Genomic DNA, 25,184 nt, shown 5'->3' with positions numbered 1-25,184 from the left:
GAATGGCTGATTAAGCCATGTCCAGAGACGCAAGGCCTTTTGACAAAGGGGCTATGCCCCCACCCTGCACTGTTTGTTGCAATACCACATGGCGGTAGTGCTGTCTGAACACACAAAGCAGCTTTTCCTCGATTGAAGGAAGAAAGGCTTTCAATGCCAAGCTTGGGGCTTCAGCAAGTTGATGTGGAGTGCAGATTCCACCGAGACCAGTCCTAAGATCTCCACCATTCCCAGATGGCTGCCCCATCCCACCATTGATGCATCTACCACTACTGTGTGGTCTGGTTGGGGAAGGGAGAGGGGTCTGCTTCTGTCCCAATCACAGTTGGTCAGCCACCACTGCAAGTCCTGTGCAGTTACCTCTGAGATCTGGGCCATGTCAGAGAGATTCCCCTGATGCTGCACCAACTGGAACGTCCGGTCCCACTGCAGAGCTCACATATGCAATCTGGAATGTGTCACTAGCAGGGTGCAGGAGGCCATGAGGCCCAGCAGCCTCAGTCATTGTCAAAGAAATCCAGGCTAGAGAGTGACACATCAGTATCATAGCCTGAATATCCTAGAGTCCCTGCTCAAGAGGATAGGCCTAAAAATGTGCTGTGTCCATTACAGCTCAGATGAAAGGGAGTGTCTGAGAGGGAGTCAGGTGTACCTTCGGCACGGTGATTGTGAACACTAGCAAATGCAGGGGGTTCGCTCTAGTCTAGAGGTGGGAGACAACAGCCTGGGGCGAGCCCGCCTTCAACAGCCAGTCATCGAGATAGGGAAAGACTGGCACCCCTGATCTGCACAAATTAGCTGCGACAATACCCATCACCTTGATGAACACTGAACTGAAAGCACTCGTGGCCTACCGGAAACCGCAGGAAGCACCAATGAGCAGGCAGGACAATAATGTGAAAATAGTGGCCTGCAAGTCCAATGTTACAATCCAGTCTCCTGGGTCCAGGGTAGACAAGACCCGAGCAAGCATCCTGAAAGCTTCCTTTTTGAGGAAGTAGTTGAGGGCTCACATATTAAGGATAAAACAAAGACCCTTATCCTTTTTTGAGACCAGAAAGTTGTGGGAATAGCAACCACAGACTACTTCTGGCACCAGAATGCTCTATAGCTCCCTTGTCCAAGAGAGTCATGACTTCCTCCTGAAGCAAAGTCAGGTGACCCTTCGTCAGCCAGTTGTAAGTTGGAGGCATGGAGGGGGAGGGGTAGTCTCAAAGTGGAGGGAGTAGCCCCATCTGATTATTTGAAGAACCTAAATGTCCACAGTGATGTTCTGCCAGTGGGGGAGGTGTTCACAGATCCTGCCACCAACTGGCCACCCATGGTCTGGAAGGACCAGACTAGGAAGATTTGGAGGCCGAGGCTGCAGGAGGGGGTGGAGAGTCTGACCGAACCACTGGCCACCTGACCCATGGGTCGGAACAAGCCACGCCCACCACTGTGCAGAGGTTGCTGAACCTGCAGTCTTACGGCTGGGGTATGGCTGGTACAGCTGAACGCCCCTTCCGTAGGCATGCAAGGGGAGAAAAGCAGACAGGGAGAACGTGAGGCCACTTAAAGGCCTAAGGACTTGCTGTAAGGGGCTGGCTTAGTATTTGGTGCACACTTAAGTGATGCACCTTGCACTAATCTAAGCAACACTTATGGTGATTTTATTGGTCTTTGATAACCATAGAAAACTCTCAAAGTGGTAGCAGTGGAGAGCAGCCTTCAGGCTTATCTTGGAGTGTTAAGCAGCTTGTTTTACCAGTTTAATCTGTAGAGTAAGTTACATGAAAAAGAATCCGTGTTTATATAAAAATACTTCTATTTATTACACATCACTCACTAACACATCGATATATGTCCTACCAGCAGATAACACAATACACAAGAATACTTCAAAAGCAAACAGGTAAATAACACAAAATATATGGGTCTTCAGGGGGGAGACCTAATCATAGACTAAAAAAATGGAATTTGAACTGCCAAGGAGAACGGGACTTGGACCAGAGACTCAGGAGCAGGGGACACAAGGAACCACCCACGGTAAGTACCCAGGACCCCAACGGAGGCTGTGTGCAGAGTGGGAGCACAGCTGCATGCCCAATGGAGAAGTTGCAGTTGCAGTTTTGGAGAAGGACCCTTCCCAGAGGACCCTGAAGAAATCCCTTGGAGGGCAGAAGGTTGGACAGCCACCTACCCGTGGATGCCCCGGGGACCGGGTTACCTAGACCAGGGAAGCCAGGTGCACAGGGGTGAATAGATGTCAGAAATGTCTGTAGAGAACAATGAAAGACTTTGAAGAAAGGGCCTCTGGAGAAGTTCACGAAGGAGTTTGGTGGAATCCAAGGGTGGATTCTGGAAGGGAAGAACCTGCAAGTAGAGGGGACAGAGTCCATGCCACTCAGAAGTTACCAGGAGGCACGAAGACCATGCCCATCGATGTCAGGAGAGTAGACTAACTTTGTTGCTGCAGCTGTGAGGACCAGGCAACGCTTAAAAAGACCAGGAGCTGTGCACGACCTGTCCCACGTCGGATGCCAGTTACTAGGTGGTCGGCGTTCAGTGGAAGCACCAACAAGCCTTGGTAGCCGCAACTGGCGTGATAGATGAAGAAGCAACGTTGGAACCAGCAAGGTCCAAGGGACTCACCAGCAGCAAGAGAGCCAGCAGACCCCAAACAAGCAGGGGAGCACAATGAAGCAGTAGAAGACCCTCAGGCCAAAGGCACAGTGTCGCAAGAGGACCTAGAGCAGCTCACCAAAGATGAAGGCCCACAGTACAGAGGATATGTTGAGGATGCTGATCTCGGAGGGAAGAGATGCTGCAGCTTCTTATAGCCCGAAGATCGCTGGAGTGAAAAACCTACAAGCCTTGGCAACTGCAAGTTGACACCATGCACAGAGGTTCGGTCCAAGCGTTTCTGGCAAGGAATACTGGCCTCCAAATTGCAGAGAGGCCAGATCAGGCCTTGAGGGAGTTGCAGAACCACCACCTGTGGTGCTGAGCCTCATATCTGTAGGACGATGGGAGCATCAGACCGGTCAGCTTCATTGCAGTGCCTGAAGATGCAGGGGAAGTGACTTCTTCACTCTAAGGGAGATTTCTTCGGGTGTCCTTGATGCCCACAGGTCTGTTGAAGAACCTGACAGAAGCACCGACACAGGCGACCAAGAAGACTTGAAAAACTGAGACTGGGAGCAGCAGGAGTCTTCCTTGGTGCAGTTTTGGAGTGCGTTCAGTTGCCAAACTTTTCCAAGATGTCATTCATCGCATTATACAGCCCGTCAAGCATCCTTTCAATTACAATGACGATATACTAGTCCAACAAAGTAAAAGTGTCCAATGGTTGTAGAGTGGTGTAGTTTCAGGGATTTGTCTTGTCCCACTAAGGACCCACCCACAGGTAATCCCTTAAGTACCCTAAGGAAAAGGTTGGAACAACTCGGGGGGGGGGGGGGGGGGGGGGGGTCCTTCCCAGAGGAGGGGCTGGACAGAGGAGAGGATACTCTCTTTTGTCCAGTTTTGCACCAGAGCAGGAGCCAAGGGCTCCCTGAACTGGCTCAAACTGGAGTATGCAAGCTGGGCACAAAATGTGCCCTTCAAAACAGACTGGTTGAGCTCGCAAGTGACCCCACCCCAGCCCAATACACTAAATCCTGTCTGAGAGGTGGTCACACCTCCCTGTGACAGGAAACCTGTAGTTCTACCTTCCCCTGCTAGAGCTTGGGTCAGCAGCAGGAGGGCAAAATTGTGTAAGTGGTCGGCAGCAGCACGAGCTTGCTGGCAGACCCTGAAAAGTTGTTGCTCGGAGTACAGGGAGGTCCCATAAGGAGCCCCCCCCCAGTACATGGGATTACACTTCCATCACTGGAATCGGTGTTGGAGTATGATGTCAACATGTTTGATACCAAACATGACTGGGTTCGGTGCAGCCACTATATAGTTGGACATCTCGCAATGACTGATGTCCACTATATGTATTAAAATGGTTAATTGCATTTACAAAGCCTGTAGAATCGACTCCGGGGTTTGTAGGGATATCCTGCTCATGCATGGGCACCCTCACACTTGTAAACAAGCACCTTGCCCTCATGCCTGAAGAGCCTGCCATAGGAGTGACTAATAGGTTTAAAGTGCAGTGACCTCACATATAAGGAAACTTATATCTGTCATGAGAGGTGTAAGCACCAATAGTGGAGGTACCAAAGTACTTATGGTCAATTTAGGAGAGCAAGCACAGCTGCTGGGGTCCTGATCAGCAGTAGCCTCACAGACTAGGTCAAAAACACACTAACACCAAGCAAAAAGTGGGGGTAACCATGAAAGCAGATCCTACTTTCCTACACGTGTTATAGCTTGTGAGTCCTTAAACCACACCAGGTCTGCCATGTTTCTGGAGAGACAGTGCCATTGAAAGGCATGTCCATTAGAGAGGCCTGGACATCCCCTGAAAAGCCAGAAGTCCTCAACAAGGAGTGGCTTTGAACACCCACAGACGATAAAATCGCTCTGCCCAGCAAGTTAGTCGTGTCAAGACCATAACGAATGGCAAACATTGCCTCATCTCTCCTGTCTGATATAGCATTGGGAGAGGATGGCCCTGGCCTCCTCCGGGACCTGTGGCAGCACTTGCGCAACAGTTTCCCACAGGGAGTGGGAGTAACAGCCCAATAGGCATGCGGTGTTCACCGACCGCAATACAAGGCTGGCGAAAGAAAAAGGATTCTTACCCCCAACTGTCCAGACTCTTGGATTCCCTGGCCAGGGGTGCTGAAAGTAACGTGCCATGGGAGTTAGAGGCTTGGACCACTAAGCTCACTGGGGTAGGGTGGTTGGTGCAGAAATTTGGGATGCCCAGTGAAGACGATGGAGGCAGGCGATTGTCCTATTCGCAGGAGCTCCATGTGCTGGGCTTGGACCAGGTTCCCAGTAGGACATCAGTTAAGGCATTGTTGAAAGGCAGCAAGGGTTCCGTGGCGGAGACATCTGGCTGCAGTACCTCTGTCAAGATATTGGTCTTGACTGCTGTGGAAGGGAGCTGAAGGTCCAAGGTCTCAGTTGCACTGCGCACCACCATAGTGTAGGATGCTCCCTCCACGATAGCCACAGTAGGGGGAGAAAGTAGGCAGAATCTGGAGAGGTATCCCATACGCTGGCCTATCCCAATTTTTCGTACCAGTCCACATCTTGATATGGCAGTTCTTGTAAAGGGTCCTGCGACCCCCTCCCAATATGCCTCCATTCCTAGTCCTTCAGAATAAGGCTGAAGAACCAACCTAGGACCTAAAGGTTGTCGGCGCCGGTATTGGCATCTGTAGGCACCGCTTTAGGTCATCAGGGATGAGAATGGGGCTGGCGCCAACTTGGGTCACCAGCAGCATCGCAAGTCTGTCTGCGCTGGGAGGTCATTGGTGCTGGGGTGGTAGCCGCCAACACGGGACCTGAATGAGCCACCTCTAAGCCTCCAGGGCCCAAAGGAGCACCAGTAGGGTCATGCCGCCCAAGTATGAGGTGCATGGCATTCTAAAATTCTTTGAGTTGGGTGGGGGTCGCCCCGGCTCCCGGGACAGAGGGAAAGTACAGAGTCAACCCAGGCACAGGTTCAGAGGAACGAGGTGTTGTAAATTGAAACCACAATGTGATTAAGCATTCACTAAAGACATGAATTCCCCTTTTGTGACCAAGTCTCTTTCGTTATGTTGACTAAAGTCTGGACTCCATTTTTGTATTGTCATGTCTCCACGTGCTCAACACGAGAAGAGTCCTATCTTCGTGTTAGTTGCTCTTGCAATCTGCCTAGTAACAGTCTATAAATAGCTCCTTTGTCCGTCTGGCGCATACCCAGGCTTGACCACATCTGTTATCAGTTAGTCCTTGCTTGACCATGTTTTCGCGGGCTCAAGGAGTGTGTCAGCTACGCCCACATATTGATCTTGTATCGAAAATGTCCATAAAAGGTAATATTCTTTGCCTCATGTTGTATCCACCCACTTATGAGCCCCTCTGTTGTGTATAAAAGGGGACCGTGTACGCAAGTCCTTTGTGCTACTCTATGCAATACTGAAGGGTGTTGTATGGATTGTAGGACCACCCTTAAGGGTTAATAAACTTTGTCTTTGTACTTTGCAGTTTCCGTGTCAACTTCCTTGTAGATTCCATTTGCAGGAGAGCGAACCCGTGTGTCCTGCGGGCCTAGCTGGGGCCTGTATTCATCAATTGGCGCCCGTCACGTGGGGCTCATCGGCGACTCGGATGCTCGAAGGATTGGTCGTGACGAAGGTGAGGAATTTGGCCGGGGATGTGATCACTGCCAGAGGCGCTTTAGTCCTGGCATCCCGAGGTTTTCTTCCTTCCCTTCCGAGCTGACCATCTGGGTGGCGCCGGTCCTCGACTGAGACCTCTTCTGTCGGTCCTGCTGTGACAGCCGTTTAGGTGAATTTTGGAGCTTGGCAGTTGGAATCTGGACTCTTGATTGGTAAGAACCGTTGTACGGTACTTGCTCCGAGTTTTTGAAGCCTGGTTTGGCTATTTGAGTTTGATTTGTGATGACCGGTCATATCTTGTATTGGCTATTGTGAGAATATATGCGTTGCAACACATATAGGCAGGTAATGTGGAGATATTTCTCCGGAACTGTGTAACTTTGAACGGCACAACGTTTAAGTGCCATTTCTGATAATACTGCATATTTTGCATTATTTTTGAGCATGCCTGCTTTTAGCGCACTCCGTAAGTGGTGCTGCTGTTTTGGAAACCGGTTCAACCTCGAGGAATCTGCTCCAGCCCCCCCAGAGGGGACTCCTAATAGGGATATGTATGTGAAGCATGGTCTTTCCTCTATAATGTACAGCACGATATGGAGGAAATACACCAAGAAGGATCCTGAGTTGCGATGGCCTTTGTATGGATCGTTTGATATGCGTAAGATTGAGTATGTGGAACAGTGTATGTGTAAACGGCGTGCTCGTCAAGACATGTTTGAATGTGTGCGATTATGGGTGAAGGAAGTGCGTGAGCGAGAGAAACGTGAGAAAGCGCTGTTTGATAAAGAGCAACGGAAGAATGATCATGTGAGAGCACAGGAAGCAAAGCGTCGGGAGGAAAGAGAACTGGCGGAGAGACAAGAGAAAGAGCGTCGGTTGCAAGTCTCGGGTCAATATGCTGTTCGTCAATCACTTTATCCTGTCCTTAATAATCCTGACAATGATTTTTATTTATTAGATCGTTCTCCGCCCCCTTATGTCGGCGCGTCTGCCCCGAGGTCACAAGATTCTGGATCGGTTTCGGGTAAGGTAGACACGCGGTCCATGTTATCAGCTGACCGAATGGGTGAGCTTCGGCAAGTTTCCTATCGTGCACTTAAGGGCAAGTTATCCCTTGCTGAGTTGTTGAATTCCTGGGAGCTGTGGCAGGATAGAGAGAAGTTGTATTTTATGTGCCACTTTTCTGATGAAGTGATTGCTGCTTTCCGGAAATATTCCAGTGTCTTTGAGCCTGACGATGTGGTATCAGATGCTAAAGCATTGCGTAATGGTCTTTTCTCTCCCTCTAAGGCGCCTGATGCGGTTCGGCGGCTGTTTGCATTGCGGGACGCGGTGAGGGACCTTAAAGAGAAAGCACGCCAACAAGCTGAGGAGGAGAAGCAGTCGGATTCGCATACCGGAGATGGCCACTCATCCACCTCCCAGTCAGATAAGAGCGACCTAGTGCATGCTAAACCAATGCGAGAGGCGGCACCTTTGTATGTTCCTCCTAAAGGAGCGGGGACTAGTTCGGATATTACCTCCGCCGATGCTAAGGGATATTTTGTGTACAATTGGGTTTATACCCCTTGGCATAGGGCTGATGTCATGGCATTAAAAAATGCATTGCCTGATCCCCGCAAGAATCCAGCGGCCTTCTACGAAGAAGTGGAGGGGGCCCTGAATTCTTGTACTATGACCTTAGCAGATATAGATCTGTTCTTTGGGCTTATTTTACCACCAGATATGTGGCGATCTGTGCGGAAGGTGGACGATGTTGCCGCTTTTAAAGCTCGGTGGTCTGAGCTGGAGAATGAGGATAGGGAGAGGAAGCCCGCGCAGAAACCACCTCAGCTTATCTTAGATCTCCCTGCTGCTATTCTGACTAAGTTGAAGACAATCATCCCCCCTAAAAAGATTGACTGGAATATGCTAGCCTCGTGTAAGCAGAAAGTTGACGAATCAGTTGCAGATTTCTTTACGCGCTTTGAGGAGACGTTTCATGATTTTAGTGGTCAGTCACTTACGGATGATACGGGTCGACACCTCTTTGCTGATAAATATGTGGCGAATTTACTACCGGCGATCGCAGCCCGCCTAAAAGCGAGTGAAAGGTCTTGGTCCACTGCGACCCCGACAGCCCTCCTGACTATAGCTCAGTATTATGAGCGCCAGGAGCAAGAAGCGAAGGGACAGGAGGAGAAGAAATCGAAGGATTTAAAAACGAAGGTGATGTTAGCGCAAGTATATGGTCCGCCCCGCCGGGGTGTCAATAGAGGTAGGGGAGGATTTTATGGTCCTCCCTCGGGCCGATCTGATTTGAACAGGAATCAATGTGCGTATTGTAAGCAATCGGGACACTGGGCCAGAGATTGCCCGGCGTTGCATGCTTCGCGTCAGGGACACAATCAGGGTGGCCCGAGAGGTAGAGGGGGTTTCTCGAATTTTAGAGGGAATTCTAACGATCGCGCTCGTTTTGACCCTGCCGGGCAGCAACGAGATAGGCCTAATGTTTTCGATCGACAAAACCAGTATCAAGTGTCGGGGATTGACCGCTCTGGGTACCATGATTCTCAGCATGCATAGGAATGCGTTGGATGGGGGTTAGAATCAGTTGAGGTGCCGGTTGATCAGAAGGGTCCTTACGTATTAGCTGAGGTTTTGGGTTCTACTGATCAGTTCCTAGTGGATACAGGAGCGACTCGTAGTGCGCTGTCTAAACAATTGGTTCCGAGGGCTCCCCCATCTGGCTTAATGGTTACATCGGTAGGGTTTGACGGTACACTCTCCCGAAGCCCTCTTTCGCGGCCCCTCACATTTCAGGTTGATTCTTTTTCTGCACCCTGTCCGTTTTTGCTTGCCCCGAACACGCCGGACAACATTATGGGCCTTGATATGTTAAAGCACTTCAGAGCTACGATCCGCTGCTCCCCTGCTGGAGTGCGGGTGATATTAAATGACAATTACCCTCGGTCTGAACGGATGTGTGTGGTTGCAGAGGATGCTGTGTTAGCTGCTCTCCCTCGCGCTTTGTGGGCCACCTCGGATACTGATGTGGGACAGATGGTGATTCCGCCTGTTCACATTAGTGTCCAGGAGGGGGCGGTGTTACCACGCCTCCCACAGTATCGTATTTCCCAGGAGGGGGAAGAGGCTCTTATACAGATTGTGCAGGATTTGATTAAGGTGGGAGTAGTGGAGGAAGTTCCCTACAACGTCTGTAATAGCCCGATTCTACCCATTTTGAAAAAGGATACGGATGCCAAAGTCTATCGGTTTATAATTGATTTGAGAGAGGTAAACAAGATCGTGATACCTCAGTACCCAGTGGTTTCTGATATCACGACGTTGCTTACTTTGGTCCCACCTACGGCGACCACGTTTTCAGTTATTGATTTGAAAAACGCTTTCTTTTCGATTCCTATTCACCCCGATAGCCGATACCTTTTTGGTTTCACTCTAAATAATAGGTCTTATCGATTTTGTAGAATCCCTCAGGGCTACACGGAAAGCCCTAGCATTTATAGTCAAGCTTTGAAAAGACAATTGGACTCCTTTGTTCTTCCCGAGGGTGTCGCCCTCATTCAATATGTCGATGACATCTTGCTGGCGGCCGACACTCCGGAGTTGTGTGAAACGAGTACGTTGTCCTTGCTTTCCTTTTTGGCATCCCACAATCACAAAGTATCTCGGAAGAAATTGCAGTTCTGTAGACCAAAGGTGACTTATCTGGGTCACCTTTTGTCTAAGGAGGGGCGTGCACTCACACCAGATCGTATTCAAGTCATTTTGGACACGCCAGTGCCTTCCACGCAGAAGGACGTGCGTGCATTTTAGAGTCTTGTTTCTTTTTGTAGGCAATGGATACTAGGGTTTTCACACATAGCCAAGCCATTGTTAGCCCTTTTGACAAAAGACACACCTATTCCGCTTCCCTGGTCAAATGAGTGTGACATTGCCTTCCAGAAATTGCGACAGGCCCTTTGTTCAGCACCAGTGTTAGGGACTCCTGATTATACAAAACCTTTTTCGCTGTATGTGCATGAAAAAGATGGATGTGCATTATCAGTTTTAGTGCAGATGCACGGCGACAAGCAGCGCCCTTGTGCATATTTTTCGGCTGTACTTGACCCTGTTGCCCGAGCATTGCCTGGTTGTTTTCGTTCGGTTGCGGCGACAGCTGTGTCAATACGCCAAAGCGAGGGAATTGTGTTATCTCATAAGCTGTTGGTATTAGTCCCCCATGCTGTTGATGCCCTGCTTAATCAGACAAAGACGCAGCATTTGACCAGCGCCCGTTTAACGGGATATGAGCTGACGCTCTTGGCTCCTCATATTACGTTAAAGAGGTGCGTAACGTTAAATCCGGCCACATTGTTGCCATACCCCGAGATTCAGTCTGAAGCACAGAAAGCACATGATTGTATTCTTCTGACTGAAGAACAAACAAAGGGTCGTATTGATCTCCAGGATACGCCCTTTCCAGATGTGGATGGAGAACTGTGGGTGGACGGGTCATGCCTGAAGCTACCAGATGGTACGACTTCAGCAGCGTATGCAATTACCACATTGCAAACAATAGTGGAGACAGCACGCATTCCACAGAAATCAGCTTAAGCAGCGGAACTGATAGCATTAACACGAGCATGTGAGCTCAGTACAGGATTGTGTGTGAATGTTTATACAGATAGCCGGTATGCCTTCGGAGTAGCGCACGATTTCGGCCTGCTCTGGAAGGAGAGAGGGTTTTTAACGTCACATGGAGTACAAATAATGCATGGGGAGTTAGTTCACAATCTTTTAACTGCATTGACATATCCGAAGAAAATTGCCATCGTTAAATGTAGCGCCCATAGGAGAGTAGTCGATAAAGTTGGAGAAGGGAATGCGTTAGCAGACCGGGTGGCACGGGAGACTGCGATGCAGCCCGGTGCTACTGCCATGTATGTAGTGAAGTCGCAAGTAGAAAGATGGCACGATGCGAAGGAAGAAGTGCGAGAAATACAGAGGACAGCTTCTGATAAAGAACGGGAGCAATGGTCCAGTGAGGGAGAATTGGACGATGAGGGTTGCTGGAGAAATAAGCAGATGGATAGATGGAAATTACCCACGGCTTTTGTACAACCTATGGTTCAGATGGCACATGGGCTAGCACATGTTGGAGCTTCCGCAATTGTAAAATTGCTTACCCAAGTCTGGGAGCATCCAGAGATTGCTAGCACGGCAAAGAGGGTGGTGCAGACCTGTATGATCTGCCTGAGGTACAACCCGGGAAAGGGTACTCGAACTCCAGCAGGAGGATTTGTAACACCTACTGCACCCTTTGAGGTTTTGCAGATGGATTACATCCAGCTTGAGCGCTGTAACAATTTGAAGTATGTTCTAGTAGTGGTTTGTGCCTTTAGCAAATGGGTTGAGGCATACCCTACGAAAGACAATACTGCAATGAATACCGCCAAGATGCTGTTAAAGGAGTTCTTCCCTCGATATGGCGTTTGTAGACTTGTGGAGTGATAACGGACCCCACTTTATAGCGGATGTTATAAAGTATGTTTTGAAGGGTCTGGGCATCACCCAGAAGTTCCACGTAGTGTTTCACCCTCAATCTGCGGGACTGGTCGAGAAGTATAATGGTACACTGAAGCTCAAGATCGCTAAAATCCAAGCTTCGACGTCTTTGACTTGGCCAGATGCTTTACCACTGGCGTTATTGTCAATTAGATCGGTACCGCATTCTCGAACCGGTCTTACACCGTATGAGATTGTCTTTGGACGCCCAATGAATATTTGGGGTCCACCAAAACCTAAGACTGTGTATGATGTACCTTGTGTAATGATGAATGATTATCTGGCGCAGTTAACGGATAACTTGGTTTCTATTCATCAACAGGTCCGGGAGGCGCTCCCAGATCGGTCCACCGGTGAAGGACATAGTCTCCGGCCTGGCGACTATGTCATGGTGAAGATCTTTGACAGGACGAACAGCTTGGAGCCGAGATGGGTTGGTCCTGAGCAGGTCCTACTTGCAACGAGGACGGCTGTGCGAGTTTCCAACAGAAAGAATTGGATCCATTCCCTGCACTGCCGCAAAGTACCGCCCGGATTGGTGGAGTCTGCTGTATTGACCGATCAACGAGAAATTCTGGCTGCAGAGAAAGGCCGTGCTGGGGAACCGAACGACACTGAGGAGCTCTTTCCGGACCACGCGACTCCTGGAGGAAAGCGATATCATCTCAGGCCAAGGAAGTGAATTCTTCAGTACCGGGACATGTTGTCAGAACAGCCCTTGGGTTAGTGAAACGGAGAGCCAATGAGGCAAGGGGGGGGGGATCAGCCCTGCATTAGTGTAGCGACACCCGTCTTGGCCCGTTGGTGAAGAAATCGACCGCTGCCTAAGGGGAAGAGTTCTGACAAACCTTTTAGTTTCAGGAAGATATTGATCCTTTATTCTGACATGGAGAAAAAGAAAATCCTTTGTGCAACAGGTTTTATGCTTACAGTAGCTATTGTGGGGATAACCACATGGTTTGTGGAGGATGTGACTCCTGCTCGAAAGTTACTTGTGTTGACTACTCCCGTGCCTGAGGAGCACTACTTCTATACCCTTCCGTATCAAGAATTGAAGCATCGTCAGTCTTATTTGAATAACACTTTCATCCAGATGGTGCATCATACCCACGTTGCCACGAATGCTACGAACTGTTGGATATGTGGTATGATGCCAGCTCACCAGAAGAAAGGAGGAACGCCATTCATACCTCTTCCTTTCTCTCATAATGGCTCTTGTAGAGCATGGTACACTTTGCTTTTTGCCACCCGGAAGCCCACAGTGGGACGATTACTCTTCAGACTCAATAAAGAAGGTCATCAGGATAAAGATGGATATCCGCAAGCGAATGGGACAATTTGGGAATGGGAAGAGTATCGACCAGACAATGAATCGATTCCTTATATTTTCACGAACACCAGAGACACTGTGGGAAAAGACAGATTTGTGATTCAAGTGGCACAAGCTCAAGCGGACCTGTGTGTCCAGAGTGTGGGTTATATTCCTGTTGGGGTTAGTGATTGCATTACCATATTAAACATTGACGGGTTGAATAACAGTACCTTTTTAGCATCCCATAATACATACTTCGTATGTGGAAATAAAGGTTATTACCGTTTGCCAGCCGGTTGGTCTGGAGTATGTTATGTAGCCTTTCTATTGCCCCCTGTATTTTTGGCACCTGCATCCTATCATAAGGATTTGAAGTTGTTAAATAATGTGACTGTAAATAGGTATAAACGTACTCTATCAATTGATGATGTGGATCAGACTGACACTAGCCTGCAGCAGTATATTGATTTTAATTTAGGATTGTTTTTCTTCGTTGGGGCTGCCCTAAATAGTAGGAAAGTTCGAAGGTTAACAAGAGTGGTAGAGGCCGTGACAAACCAAACCGCTGCTGCTCTTGGGAATCTTACGGAAGAATTACAGATTACTAGAATTGTTGCATTGCAGAATCGTATGGTGTTGGATGTTATGTTAGCCGACCGAGGTGGAGCTTGTAAAATTATCGGAAGTAGTAGTTGTGTGTTTATCCCTGACCACACGCCGTCAGTTTATAATGCTATCAACAGGTTGCACAAAATTGCAGCTGAAATCCATACAGAAAACGGCACTTGGTCCTTTTCTGGATGGTTTTGGGCATTGATCACTGCTTGGGGGTGGAAGGTTTTAACTGGTCTTTGTATAATTGTAGCAGTTCTGTTTTCTTGTTGCATCTGTGTCCAATGTGGTCCCTTGCTCTGTTCCTTATGTGTATCATTCTGTATTCCCGATAAAGCTATTGCCGATGTCACTTATCAGAAACATTTAGCTAAAGAAGTAAAAGAAATGATGACAATTGACATATATGATGATTATCCTAACAAACCGGATGTCTTCAGTAAATGCTGAAAGGGTCGTCTGTTGTAAATTGAAACCACAATGTGATTAAGCATTCACTAAAGACATGAATTCCCCTTTTATGACCAAGTCTCTTTCGTTATGTTGACTAAAGTCTGGACTCCATTTTTGTATTGTCATGTCTCCACGTGCTCAACACGAGAAGAGTCCTATCTTCGTGTTAGTTGCTCTTGCAATCTGCCTAGTAACAGTCTATAAATAGCTCCTTTGTCCGTCTGGCGCATACCCAGGCTTGACCACATCTGTTATCAGTTAGTCCTTGCTTGACCATGTTTTCGCGGGCTCAAGGAGTGTATTCTTTGCCTCATGTTGTATCCACCCACTTATGAGCCCCTCTGTTGTGTATAAAAGGGGACCGTGTACGCAAGTCCTTTGTGCTACTCTATGCAATACTGAAGGGTGTTGTATGGATTGTAGGACCACCCTTAAGGGTTAATAAACTTTGTCTTTGTACTTTGCAGTTTCCGTGCCAACTTCCTTGTAGATTCCATTTGCAGGAGAGCGAACCCTTGTGTCCTGCGGGCCTAGCTGGGGCCTGTATTCATCAGAGGCCCAGAATGCAGAGCCATAAACAGTTGTGGCCTTCCGCTTCTTAATGGCCTTTGGGTTCATACTAAGTGTAGGAGAGTGCCATTTTTTATTGGCTTGTGTCATTGTCCACTGTAAACTGACTGTCCATTGGTCAAAAGGCTTAGTAGTTCATCCTTAGTGCCACCTAGTCTTATTTTGTAACCTCCCATGGCGACTCTGTTACGTGTGTTGTTGCTCGGTAGGCTTTAATTACAGCCTACGAGCACTATTTTCTCAAATAGCGGTGTCCTGCATGCTGTTGCATGCAAGACACGCTCTCTCCCAACACTTATTTTTATAGCATGCATTTGCAATGCAATAGGTCTTGCATTTGCGAGAGTTTTAGTTACTGGCATTGTAAATGACAATGCCTTTTATTTATCTGTTTTAAAAACACAAATAAAAAGGAATGGTCATTTGCAATACCAATAGCTCAAACTCTGATAAATGAGAGACCTATTGCATTGCAAATGCAGGTTAATTTAAGAAATTTGGTGAGGTAAAATTCCCCTCAGAGGTGAAGCTCTGGATCCGCGAATGAGGAGAAAAAGGGAACTAATGTCAGTACGCCAGGGCCTGTATTATAAATGGCCTCACTGGCATCATCCGAAGTCACTTCCTGCACCGACCAAGTCCAGTGCACTCTACTGGTGACCTTGTTGCTTTGACGTTTCCAGATCCAGTCAGATGCCTGGTGTTGTTCTACAGATGAGAAATCTCCATGTAAATGTGTCCATCAGAAAATAAACATTAGCTAAAACAAGATGTTAATCCAGATTCAACCCTTGATGTGCATGTAACTATAAACCATCAATCCAGTTGAAAACGGCAAGGATTTAAACCAAAACAAGTAACTGGTAACAAAAAAAGCCTATGGAGAAAATGTCTTCAGTCCTTAAAGAACTGTGTTGGTGCTCAAGAAGCACTTGTATTAAATTCAACAATGGCTTCAGTCTACACACATGTATATATGGCCAGGCTCCTGTTTATCTGCCAGAAAGAGTCATACTTCAGAAATGTGCACAAAACGTTTCTTCTGCCTTTACATGTCTAGCAAAGGATTCAGGTTTCTTTTTTTAATGCTGGGCACACCTCAGGAACTCAAATCTGCTCCAACTTAGAACTAGAAACAAGCTCATAGGAGAATTGTTTTTTATTTGTTTCATCACTACTGTCCGTCAATAGATTAAGGAAGTTGATTAGCAACGCAATTTGGATTTAAGTGTTGTATCGTACAACTATCAAGTCCAGTAGGACAGATCAAAGGACAATTTAGAGTTTTGTCACCATGGAGGCACAAGAGTTTAGCAACCTAGTTTTCTTCTGGAAACGCAAACCTTGTGACAATCCAACACTAGATGGCACAGTCTCCGGTTTCTTGTGCTACAAGTGTTTTAACTTAATGATGATAGATAAAGATGTGTTACCACAATAAGAGTAGTAGAGATCGCCACAATAGCTAATGGGTTCGAATGGGAAGAGCATAGGGACTATTCAGAGTCTGTAACCATGGAAACAACGCAATGCTAGTTGGATGAGGTGGGTGTGTGTTGAGGTGAGCTTGGGGTTAGACCTCAAACATATCAAAGGAGTTCTGTTGGCCTGTGGTTGCTAGTGAGGGCTGGGTACCATATAGGGATTTTTGAACTGCATGTGTTGCTGACCGATATGTAGCTGCTTGGAACGGTTTCTAGTGGGGTGGAATGATTTGTTAAGGGCTAGCATGTTTCCATATTCATTAAAGGTTTTAATGTGTATAAAGTCACTAAGTGAGGAGCAGACTTGTAGATTTTCAAGAATATAGAAACCTAAATTTGGTGGGTGTTTCCTGAAAAATATCGGGTTATGTAATCATTGATTGCAGAAATGTAGGCATTGAGGAGGTTTTACAATTCATTGCAAGGAACTTTTATTTAATTACTGTATGGGCTACAGGTAGGATAATCATAGTGAACTGGGGAAGTATAGGTTAATTTACTTGCATTTAGTAAATCTATAATCTGTAGCCAACATTAGCTTGTCACTAAACCTAGTTCTGGACCAACATAATGTTCCTGAAACTTACTACTTGCATATTTATTTTTTTATTTTTCATTTTTCCTAAAGCACAACAATTACCTAAAAAGGTGTCTCAAAGTAAACTACATAAAGGGAAACAGAGTGAAAAACTAGGTCTTCAGGCCTTTCCGAAACGGTAAGAGATCCTTAATAGAACTGAAGCAGAGTCTAGTTTCACCATATAGTGCCCAGGCCTATTCTATCCACATCTGAAGCTTGTGAGTATCAAATGCCCCCCCCCCCCCCCAGCCCATAAGACAGGGTTATGCTAAATTGTACACACTGCCTTAAGTGTCTACAGAGGCAGTGGGCCTCATGCCCTTCCGTAACCTTAGATGTATCTCTCCTGTAAAGGCCACTAACTTCAGGTCACGGCCTTTCTGGTAAAGTCCCAGAGCCACTGTTCTCTGCGTGCACATCTTTCTGTAAATCAAGATTCTGAAGAGAAAAAGAAAACATCTGTCATTTAGAAGAACAAGATTGGCGAAGAGTAGAGGTGGTGTTTTGTAGTTCTTACAAATCTATACAGCAGTGGTTCCCAAACTTTTTTGACCCGTGACTCCCTTATCCTATTGGTCATTGGCCATGGCTCCCCATTATGTTACTTTTTTTGGGCAGGTAGGGGAATGTGAGCCTGGTCTGAGCATGCTTTCATTTTTCTCCCTGAAAATAATTGGGATGAACCTGATGAAGGTATTATAATCGTATGGGGGAGCATGAGGACACATGAAGAGCAAACATGGGAATCTTGTCTCCTGCACTAGGCAAGGTACAGAAACTCCATTACAGCAGAGAAAGGCGGTTACTGCTGCAATTGTCGGTGTAGTGGAAAAAGGTTCTACTGCCACTGCTGGCTATCGGCCACCTCAAGTGCCCGAAGTTGGGGGGGCATCCCCTGCCCGCTCGCTGCATGGGGCCCTGGGTCTGCGTGCTCTGGGTATCTCACACGCAAGGTGGAGGAGGCAATGGGGAGAAATAGAGAGCCACAAATACAGTCTGGAGTTTCCAAGAAGGAGTCAGAAATGGGCAAGAGCAGCCGGAGCACCAAGGCCAGATATGCACATGCGGCGAATATGGAAGGGAGCAAGTGAGAAGGGAGAGATGAGAGAAAGAGGGATACTGAGTAGAGTGAACCTTGCTCCTAACAAACTGAAGAAGCATTTTCCATATTATTGATATGGAATAGCATGTGGTGTGTAACAGGCCTGCTGGTTGTCTAGGAAGGGGTTAATCTTGTCCTGTGCACGGTAATCATAGTCCTGTGAGTGAAAGACAAGCCAGCTTAATCAAGCATACTCCTAAGATGCCACCCTATCTAGGTGTACCTAAGTGTATGTGGGTTTAAAGCCAATAATCCCCAAGGAAAGAGCAAAACCCATTGCCTGATGAGAGAGAACGAAGGACCCTGTCTTGGTCTTGAGTCGGACACCCCACAAGGGATGCCAGACCACTGCGTGCTGGAGTTTCTGCGTGCAGAGACTTCAGCGTCTTGTCTCAGCATGAAAGCTTCTCCTTTGGTTGCCCAGTTTAGATTTTCTTCTTTTATATCCGAAAGGTACCCTCAGGGGTTCCACCTAGATTTGTAATGGTACTGTAGGCCTGTCGTCCAAAGAGAACGATAGCGGTAACTTTTGTACAGAGTCATTATACAGAAGATGATAATCCTGCAGGCATGGGATTAAGATATGATATTAAGAATCCTCATGCATAATAAATTAGGCTAGTCTTCTAAGAAAACCACACAACATTTATTAAGCACATAATCAAGTAAAAGGTCAGCGCCAGAGGCGTTATGTAAAGCAAGGTAGGACAAATTTAAAAGGTTGTGCAGCTACCTAGGCCTATATTGGGGAACTCTGGGGCTCAGAACAGTAGGGGCTACCACAACTTTCCGCAACTTCTCACCCAATATTTTGCTAGCTTTGGAAAGTAAGACAGCAACATGGCTCAAAATAAACTATTACCTTTCGATAAACTGTATCTTTCTGTATGTTCTGCTTTCTTGACTTCCAAGTGACGCAATAGTTTTTGATAAAATGTCCAGCTTTTGTTCTCTCCTACGGTTAAACACCTGCTAATATTTTGACTCTGCAGTCACCAGTTCCTCATTAAAACTGTAAAAGGACTGTCCACTGACCAGCTCATTGATCACCTCAGTGTATTCCACAATGAGGTGGCTCCAGATAGGTGACCGATTTATTGATTTAGCATTAGATAAGGTTATACTGCCTCATTGCATTTTGATTTTCAATTTCTCCCTCTCTTACACTCTTTAAATTGCCATAATTTAAGACTTGTTATATTGCTTGTTTTTATTCTTGATTAACGATGTGTCTGACATTTGTTAGTTGCTTGTTTGAGAAGGAGGGATAGGGTCAGGTGTGGCACTTTATTCAGAGTGTACCTTGTTATTTTAGATAACATTCAGTGTCAGTTGATATTTGTTGCAAAAACACCCTCTAACATTATAAGCCTTGCACACAAGATGGTTTCATAGATAACCCGCATGAATGGAAAAATATTTTCCTCCTGATAGAGACCGCTAGAATTTAGAAGTGTAATCAGTTTGTGTCCCGAGAACGCAGAAGGCATATGAGATGGTAACAACGATTTATTTAGAAGATACACAGGTCCTTTCCGATGAATAGCTTTGTGCACAAAACATAGCCCAAGCAGAAAAACTACTAAGTCAAAATGTATTAAAATACAGTATATCATTAGTAAAATTAGGTTGAAAAGTAAAAAAATGTTTACTGACAAAAAACGGAACCTTTCATTTTTTAACTAATTTGGTTTTCAATGCTTACTTTTTAGCTCTTACATACTCCTTTGCCCAGTTATTGGTCAACACTGGAACAACTTCAGCAGACGTGTCTTCTTTATTTAATGACCACAAATCTTTGGCTTCCAATGGTCGTTTATATCCCAAAATCATTAATCTGTGACAAAATATGAAGCATAGAAAGTTAAAGCAATGAAACACTACAGTGTTTATTTTATTTAAATAAACAATACATGAGCAAAAGCATTGTGCAACAATGCAATAAGATGCATTCCTTCCTTCACTATAGAGACTGAATCAAGTGCATGGCCAACATAAGACATGTCATTACTTGTAATCCATGTTCTCTTTCTTCAAATCCAGATGGAAATGTCTTTAGATAGAAGCAATGTTGAATCTTTAAATAAAAAAAAAGTACAATGGGGATCTTGAGATCAGAAGAATAACTGAAAAACCACGTGTAGGAGGCTGACTTAGTATATGGTGCACACCTACTTAAGTGATGCACCTTCTACTAATCCAGGCTACTCTTAGGGTAATTTTAGTGGTCATTGATGACCATAGAAAGCCCTCAAAGTGGTAGCCGTGGAGAGCAACCTTTAGGCTGATCTAGTAAACAGCTTATTTTACCAGATGTAATCATACAGTGTAGGGTAAACGAAAAAGAACCACAGTGTTTATGTAAAAGTACTTCTATTTATTACAACACTTACTAACACATTGGTATATCTCCCATCCAGTGATATCAACACAGTACACAAAAACACATCAAATGCAATAAGGTAAGGAGCATAAAATACAGCGGTTTGCTAGGGGCGACAAAACCATATGTTACAGTGGAATGTGAACTGCAAAGGAGGATGGGACTTGGACCAGAAGACCCAGAGGAGACAGGGACACAAGGAACCACCCAAGGTAAGTACCCAGGAACCCCACAGAGGCTGTGTGCAGAGTTGGAACAAAGCAGTGTGCCCAATGAAAGTCAATGGAGAAGTCACGGTTGCAATTTTGCAGAAGGACCCTTCTCAAAGGACCCTGAATAACTCCCTTGGCGGTCCGAAGGTTGGAAAGCCACCTCACCAGTGGATGCCCCTGGAACCAGGTTACCTACAGCAGGGAAGCCAGGTACATAGGGCTGAAGAGACATCAGAAACTCCGTAGACTAGAATGGAAGACTGAGAAAAGTGCCTCTGGAGAAGACGTCCGATGGAATCCATGGGTGGATTCTGAAAGTGATGAACCTGCAAGCAGAGGGGACAGGGTCTATGCCACTCAGCTGTGACCAGGAGGCACGGAAGAGCAATGCCCACCGATTTCAGACTGTTCAGAAGTGTTTACAGTGAACTTGTTGCTGCAGCTGCGAGGACCAGGCGACGCAGAGTAAGACCAGGAGCAGTGCACAAGCTGTCCAACGTCGGATTTCGGTGACTAGGTGGTCAGTGTCCGGCGGATGCACCAAGAAGCCTTGATAGCCCCAATTGTCATGGAGAACAAAGGGCCAATTTTCAGACCAGCAAGGTCCAAGGGACTCACCAACTGCAGGAGCATCAGAGCAGGCCCTGAGCAAGCAGGGGAGACCACTGAAGCAGGAGAGGACCCTCAGGAGGACCCAAAGGAAAGCGAGTCTCAAGAGGACCTCGCGCAGCGCACCAAGAAGGGCCCACAGTGCAGAGGATGCAGTGGGGACGCTGAACTTGGAAGGAAGAGATGCTGGAGATTCTTGTAGCCTGAAGATCTCTGGAATGCAGAGCCAACAAGTCTTGGCAACGGAAAGTCGACACAGTGCACAGGGGTTGCACAACAACCAACTTTGTTGCTGAACCTCAGGAAGTCCATAGGACGACAGGAGCAGCATATCCGCCAGCTTTGTTGTAGTCCTGCTAATGGAGGGGAGTCCTTCACTCCAAGGGAGATTACAAGGGGTTCTTGATGCCCACAGGTCTGTCAAATAACCTGGAGGAAGCATAGACAGACAGACGACTTGGACAACTGCAAGCCTAGTTCCGAGGTGCAGTCTCTGTTCCAGGCAGAGTCAATGAAAGAACAAGTGTCCAGAAAGATCGAAGAGTAACGTGATTTCAGTTTTGAGTCTTGTCCCACGACGAATCTGAGGACCCACCTACAAATAAGTCCTTAAATACCCAAAGGGAAGGATTGGAACAGAAGAGGGGCTGGACAGAGGAGAGAATACTTACATGTCCTTTGTCCAGTTTCACGCCAAAGCGGGAGCCATGGGCTCCCTGAACTTGCTCAAACTACAGTATGCAAGGAGGGCACCAAATGTGCCCTTCAAAGCAGTCTGGTGGTGCTGGCAAGTGCCCTCATCCCAAACCAATACACAAAGTCCTTTCTGGAAGGTGGTCACTCCTCCCTGCAATAGGAATTCTATTGATCTACCATCCCCTGCTCGAGCTTGGCACAGCAGCAGTAGGGCAGAATCGTGTCAGTGGTCGGCAGCAGCACTGGCTTGTTCTCAGACCCTGAAAGGGAGTACAGGGGGGTACCCCAAGGGAGCCTCCCCAGTACATGGGCTCATACTTCCAACACTGGGTTGGGGTAGGATTCCAAAATGTTCGATACCAAACATGACTGGGTTCAGTGCAACTACTATAGTTACACATCTCGTAATGACTGATTCCAATTATATGTATAACAAGCATTAAAAATGCAAGAGGTCTCACCCTCTACCAAGCCAAGGCCACTTGCTTTGCCATACAATACCATTAGCGAAGCAAATGGCTTCAACTCAATCAAAGGCGAGACCCATTGCATCTTCAATGTTTTTTTTTTTTGTTTTTTTAATGCATCGGTTCTCCAGCTCCTCTGGATTAGTTCCCCTTTGGGATGTTGCTCACTAGTGAAACGAAACCTGCACAGATCCAATAAGTGCAGCTTGCAGCGTCACTTATTTATGACTCATCAGCTTGCACATATGCAATGTTCAAATAGTAACAAACTAAGTTTTTCAGCCATACAAATAATACAATTATAAAATAAACAATTATAATGACGGTTTAAAACAATAACAAGGTTATAAACTATATTACATCTTTTAATAAGAAGGGAGCTTTCGCAATAAGCACTGGCAAAGCCAACAGGTCTTGCCTTCTAGACTCTTTATTCTCTATGCCATAGTTTCTTTGCCAATGCTGTATAGTATCGGCAAAAAAGAAAAAAGGCATGATGACGCAATATAGTTTCTAGGAGAGGGACTAACCTAAGAAGAAGCGGGCTAAACAGAAGATGGACAAGGAAAGTTATCAATTAAGAAAAAAAGTAACAAATGAGAGAGGCAACCAATGGTAAGTAATGGGTGGAAGCAAGGCCCACTTTGAGTTTTTGATATATTCCACAATAGGCTTCCACCTACAGTGCATGGAGGGCATCGACAGATACAGTGAACTTCCAAAAGTACAGACTTTTCAAACCTCTGTGACAACGGCCCGATGCTCTACCATCATTCGGGCTATTCCTTCGATGCTTTTGGGCCACTGAAGAACACAACACCAACAAGGTGAAAGGAAAATAAGAAACTTGCATTGAGGCTTTCAAGAGTACTTCCTTTCGAGATACCCTCAACACAATTGCCCAGTAAAATAACTGGATACCAATTCAGATAAAAGTGCAATGCAAAAGACCACTGAATCATCTACCTACCGATGGATGGAGACGGGGCTGTCAAACTTATTCCACTGGGAATCGGCACAGAACCCAATACACTTGATATCATGTTTAAGGGAAAACATGCGAAACAGATGGCAAGTCACACTAGAAGACAACACTGTAGTTTATTTCGACCTACAAAGCCTTTGCTATGCAACCTGTTGCCTTTGTAAACAAGGCAGGACGTGTCTATGAGCATCATAGAGGAGCATTTTCCTTTAACTAGTAACCCTAAAATGATGCTCAAACTGTATGGTTGTGCTTGCACGTATTTTCATTTTAACCCCCGTAGGACATATACAGATTGAGAATACAGTAAAATATTTGTATGAACATACCCTGGGAGTGCACAGGGGCTACATATCGCTATTTAATTGATATAACAAATCACTGAGGCCATTAACGCTATTCAAAAGGCACACAATAATTGAGTCAGCTAAGCGTTACAAATACATTGCAAATTCGCAGCTACTAAAAGGTGCACATAAATCCCAAAGAACAAATTGTAGAGCATTTGCAATGCAATACAATCGGTTTCACCTTTGGGACTTAGGTATTTAGCCATGCAGCAAACTGTCGCTCTTTCACTCAACGTGTAAGCCAGAAGCTGCAAACTAGTGCTAGAATACACTACTATCGTCTGCGAGAGCGGATGACGCACTTCGGGCAAGTTTCAGTCCTATAAGTGAGATTAATTTACTTGAAGGAGGCTGCAGTCCAACTTCGGAAAGTACAGGATTCCTACAATTCTGCAGTCTATTGTGGGGGAATGGTACTCTGTGCCTGTACAGCAAGGTCTCATCTAAACAACGTAATGGATACCTTTTCTGCAGCTTTATACAGCACAAACACAACCTGCCAGCACCAATGCACTCCACACCGCACACCCCACATGAAATCATACCTTCATGTCCCCGCAGCACAGGAAGGTCAAATCCCAGCACCGGGTCAACTTCCTGTGATTCTGGGCAAATCACTTAATTCTCCTCACACCCCCCCCCCTCCCCCCACCCACCACAAAAACAGAAGAACATACCCTCAAGTGTTAAACCTCCGCCTTATGTGTAAAGCACTTTAATGCTCTCGGTCTAAGTTTGCACTTGAAAGCTGCAAAACACACTAACTACGTACGGGCTTTACTTGGTAGAAGAAAATAATTTAAATGTCTGTCTCAAAGCCACGCTTTGTGTACGTGAAACCAAGAATAGATGGACACCAACGCAAAGCGCCTTGTCAAGTCTGCGCTTTATAAAGCAGCAAAACGCATACCAAGAACGCATGCGCTTTATACAGTATAATAAAATGCCTTCTCGGTTGAAAAATGTAATGTAATGATGACATTAAGAAAATCGATACTGTTTTTTTTTTTTACAGGTGGGCTAAACGAAAGCTTTCGTTAAGGCTGTCTGTACTTAGTCAGGCGAAGTGCATTGTGAAGTTTGTAGTCCCAGATGTTTCGAAATGTCACACGCCATTGTAAGAAACTAGCTCGCCCTTTATTCCGTACCGATTGATACCTGCAGCCTCGTTGGAGCGGAGGAGAGGTCGTAGTGCGGGGAGGTGGTGAGCGCACAAGATTGCACTAATGGATCAGGGTTTATTCTGGTGGGGCTCATGTAATCCGGGAAAGTTCCAGTCTTCCTGCTGCAAACCCATTAGTTCTCCCATTGTATTCTTGTGTTTATTGTACAGCATTGTTAAACAAGCTCTGGGCTTTGGCAAAGGCAGCCACTTATTTACAATTGCATCGCGCTTTCACTTTAAGTGAAAGCGTGATGCAAAAATAAACACTGGGCTGCCTTTGACAAAGCCGAATGATAACAAAAAAGTGCTGAGGCGACTAATTAGGAGACACTGTCTCCCGCCCCCAGTAAAAGATGCAACAAGCATTTACAATGCAATGGTCTTGGCATTGTTAAAGTTAGAGCTATTG

General features: G+C 46.2%; 1 protein-coding gene across 3 annotated transcripts in view; it reads right to left on the bottom strand.

The window, feature by feature from the left end:
• Nucleotides 1-25,184, bottom strand: part of ABCC1 (ATP binding cassette subfamily C member 1 (ABCC1 blood group)) — a 1,390,768-nt gene that overhangs the window by 1,110,087 nt on the left and 255,497 nt on the right. For all 3 annotated transcript variants that reach the window (XM_085632083.1, XM_085632084.1, XM_085632085.1), the window contains exon 7: nt 19,614-19,745. In XM_085632083.1, the coding sequence (XP_085488209.1) occupies nt 19,614-19,745 (132 nt within the window). The remainder of the gene's footprint in view (nt 1-19,613; nt 19,746-25,184) is intronic.

This window comes from Triturus cristatus, chromosome 10, assembly GCF_964204655.1.
Source record: "Triturus cristatus chromosome 10, aTriCri1.1, whole genome shotgun sequence".
In the NCBI taxonomy this organism is placed as follows: Eukaryota; Metazoa; Chordata; class Amphibia; order Caudata; family Salamandridae; genus Triturus; species Triturus cristatus.
This window is presented reverse-complemented; position numbering and strand designations above follow the sequence as displayed.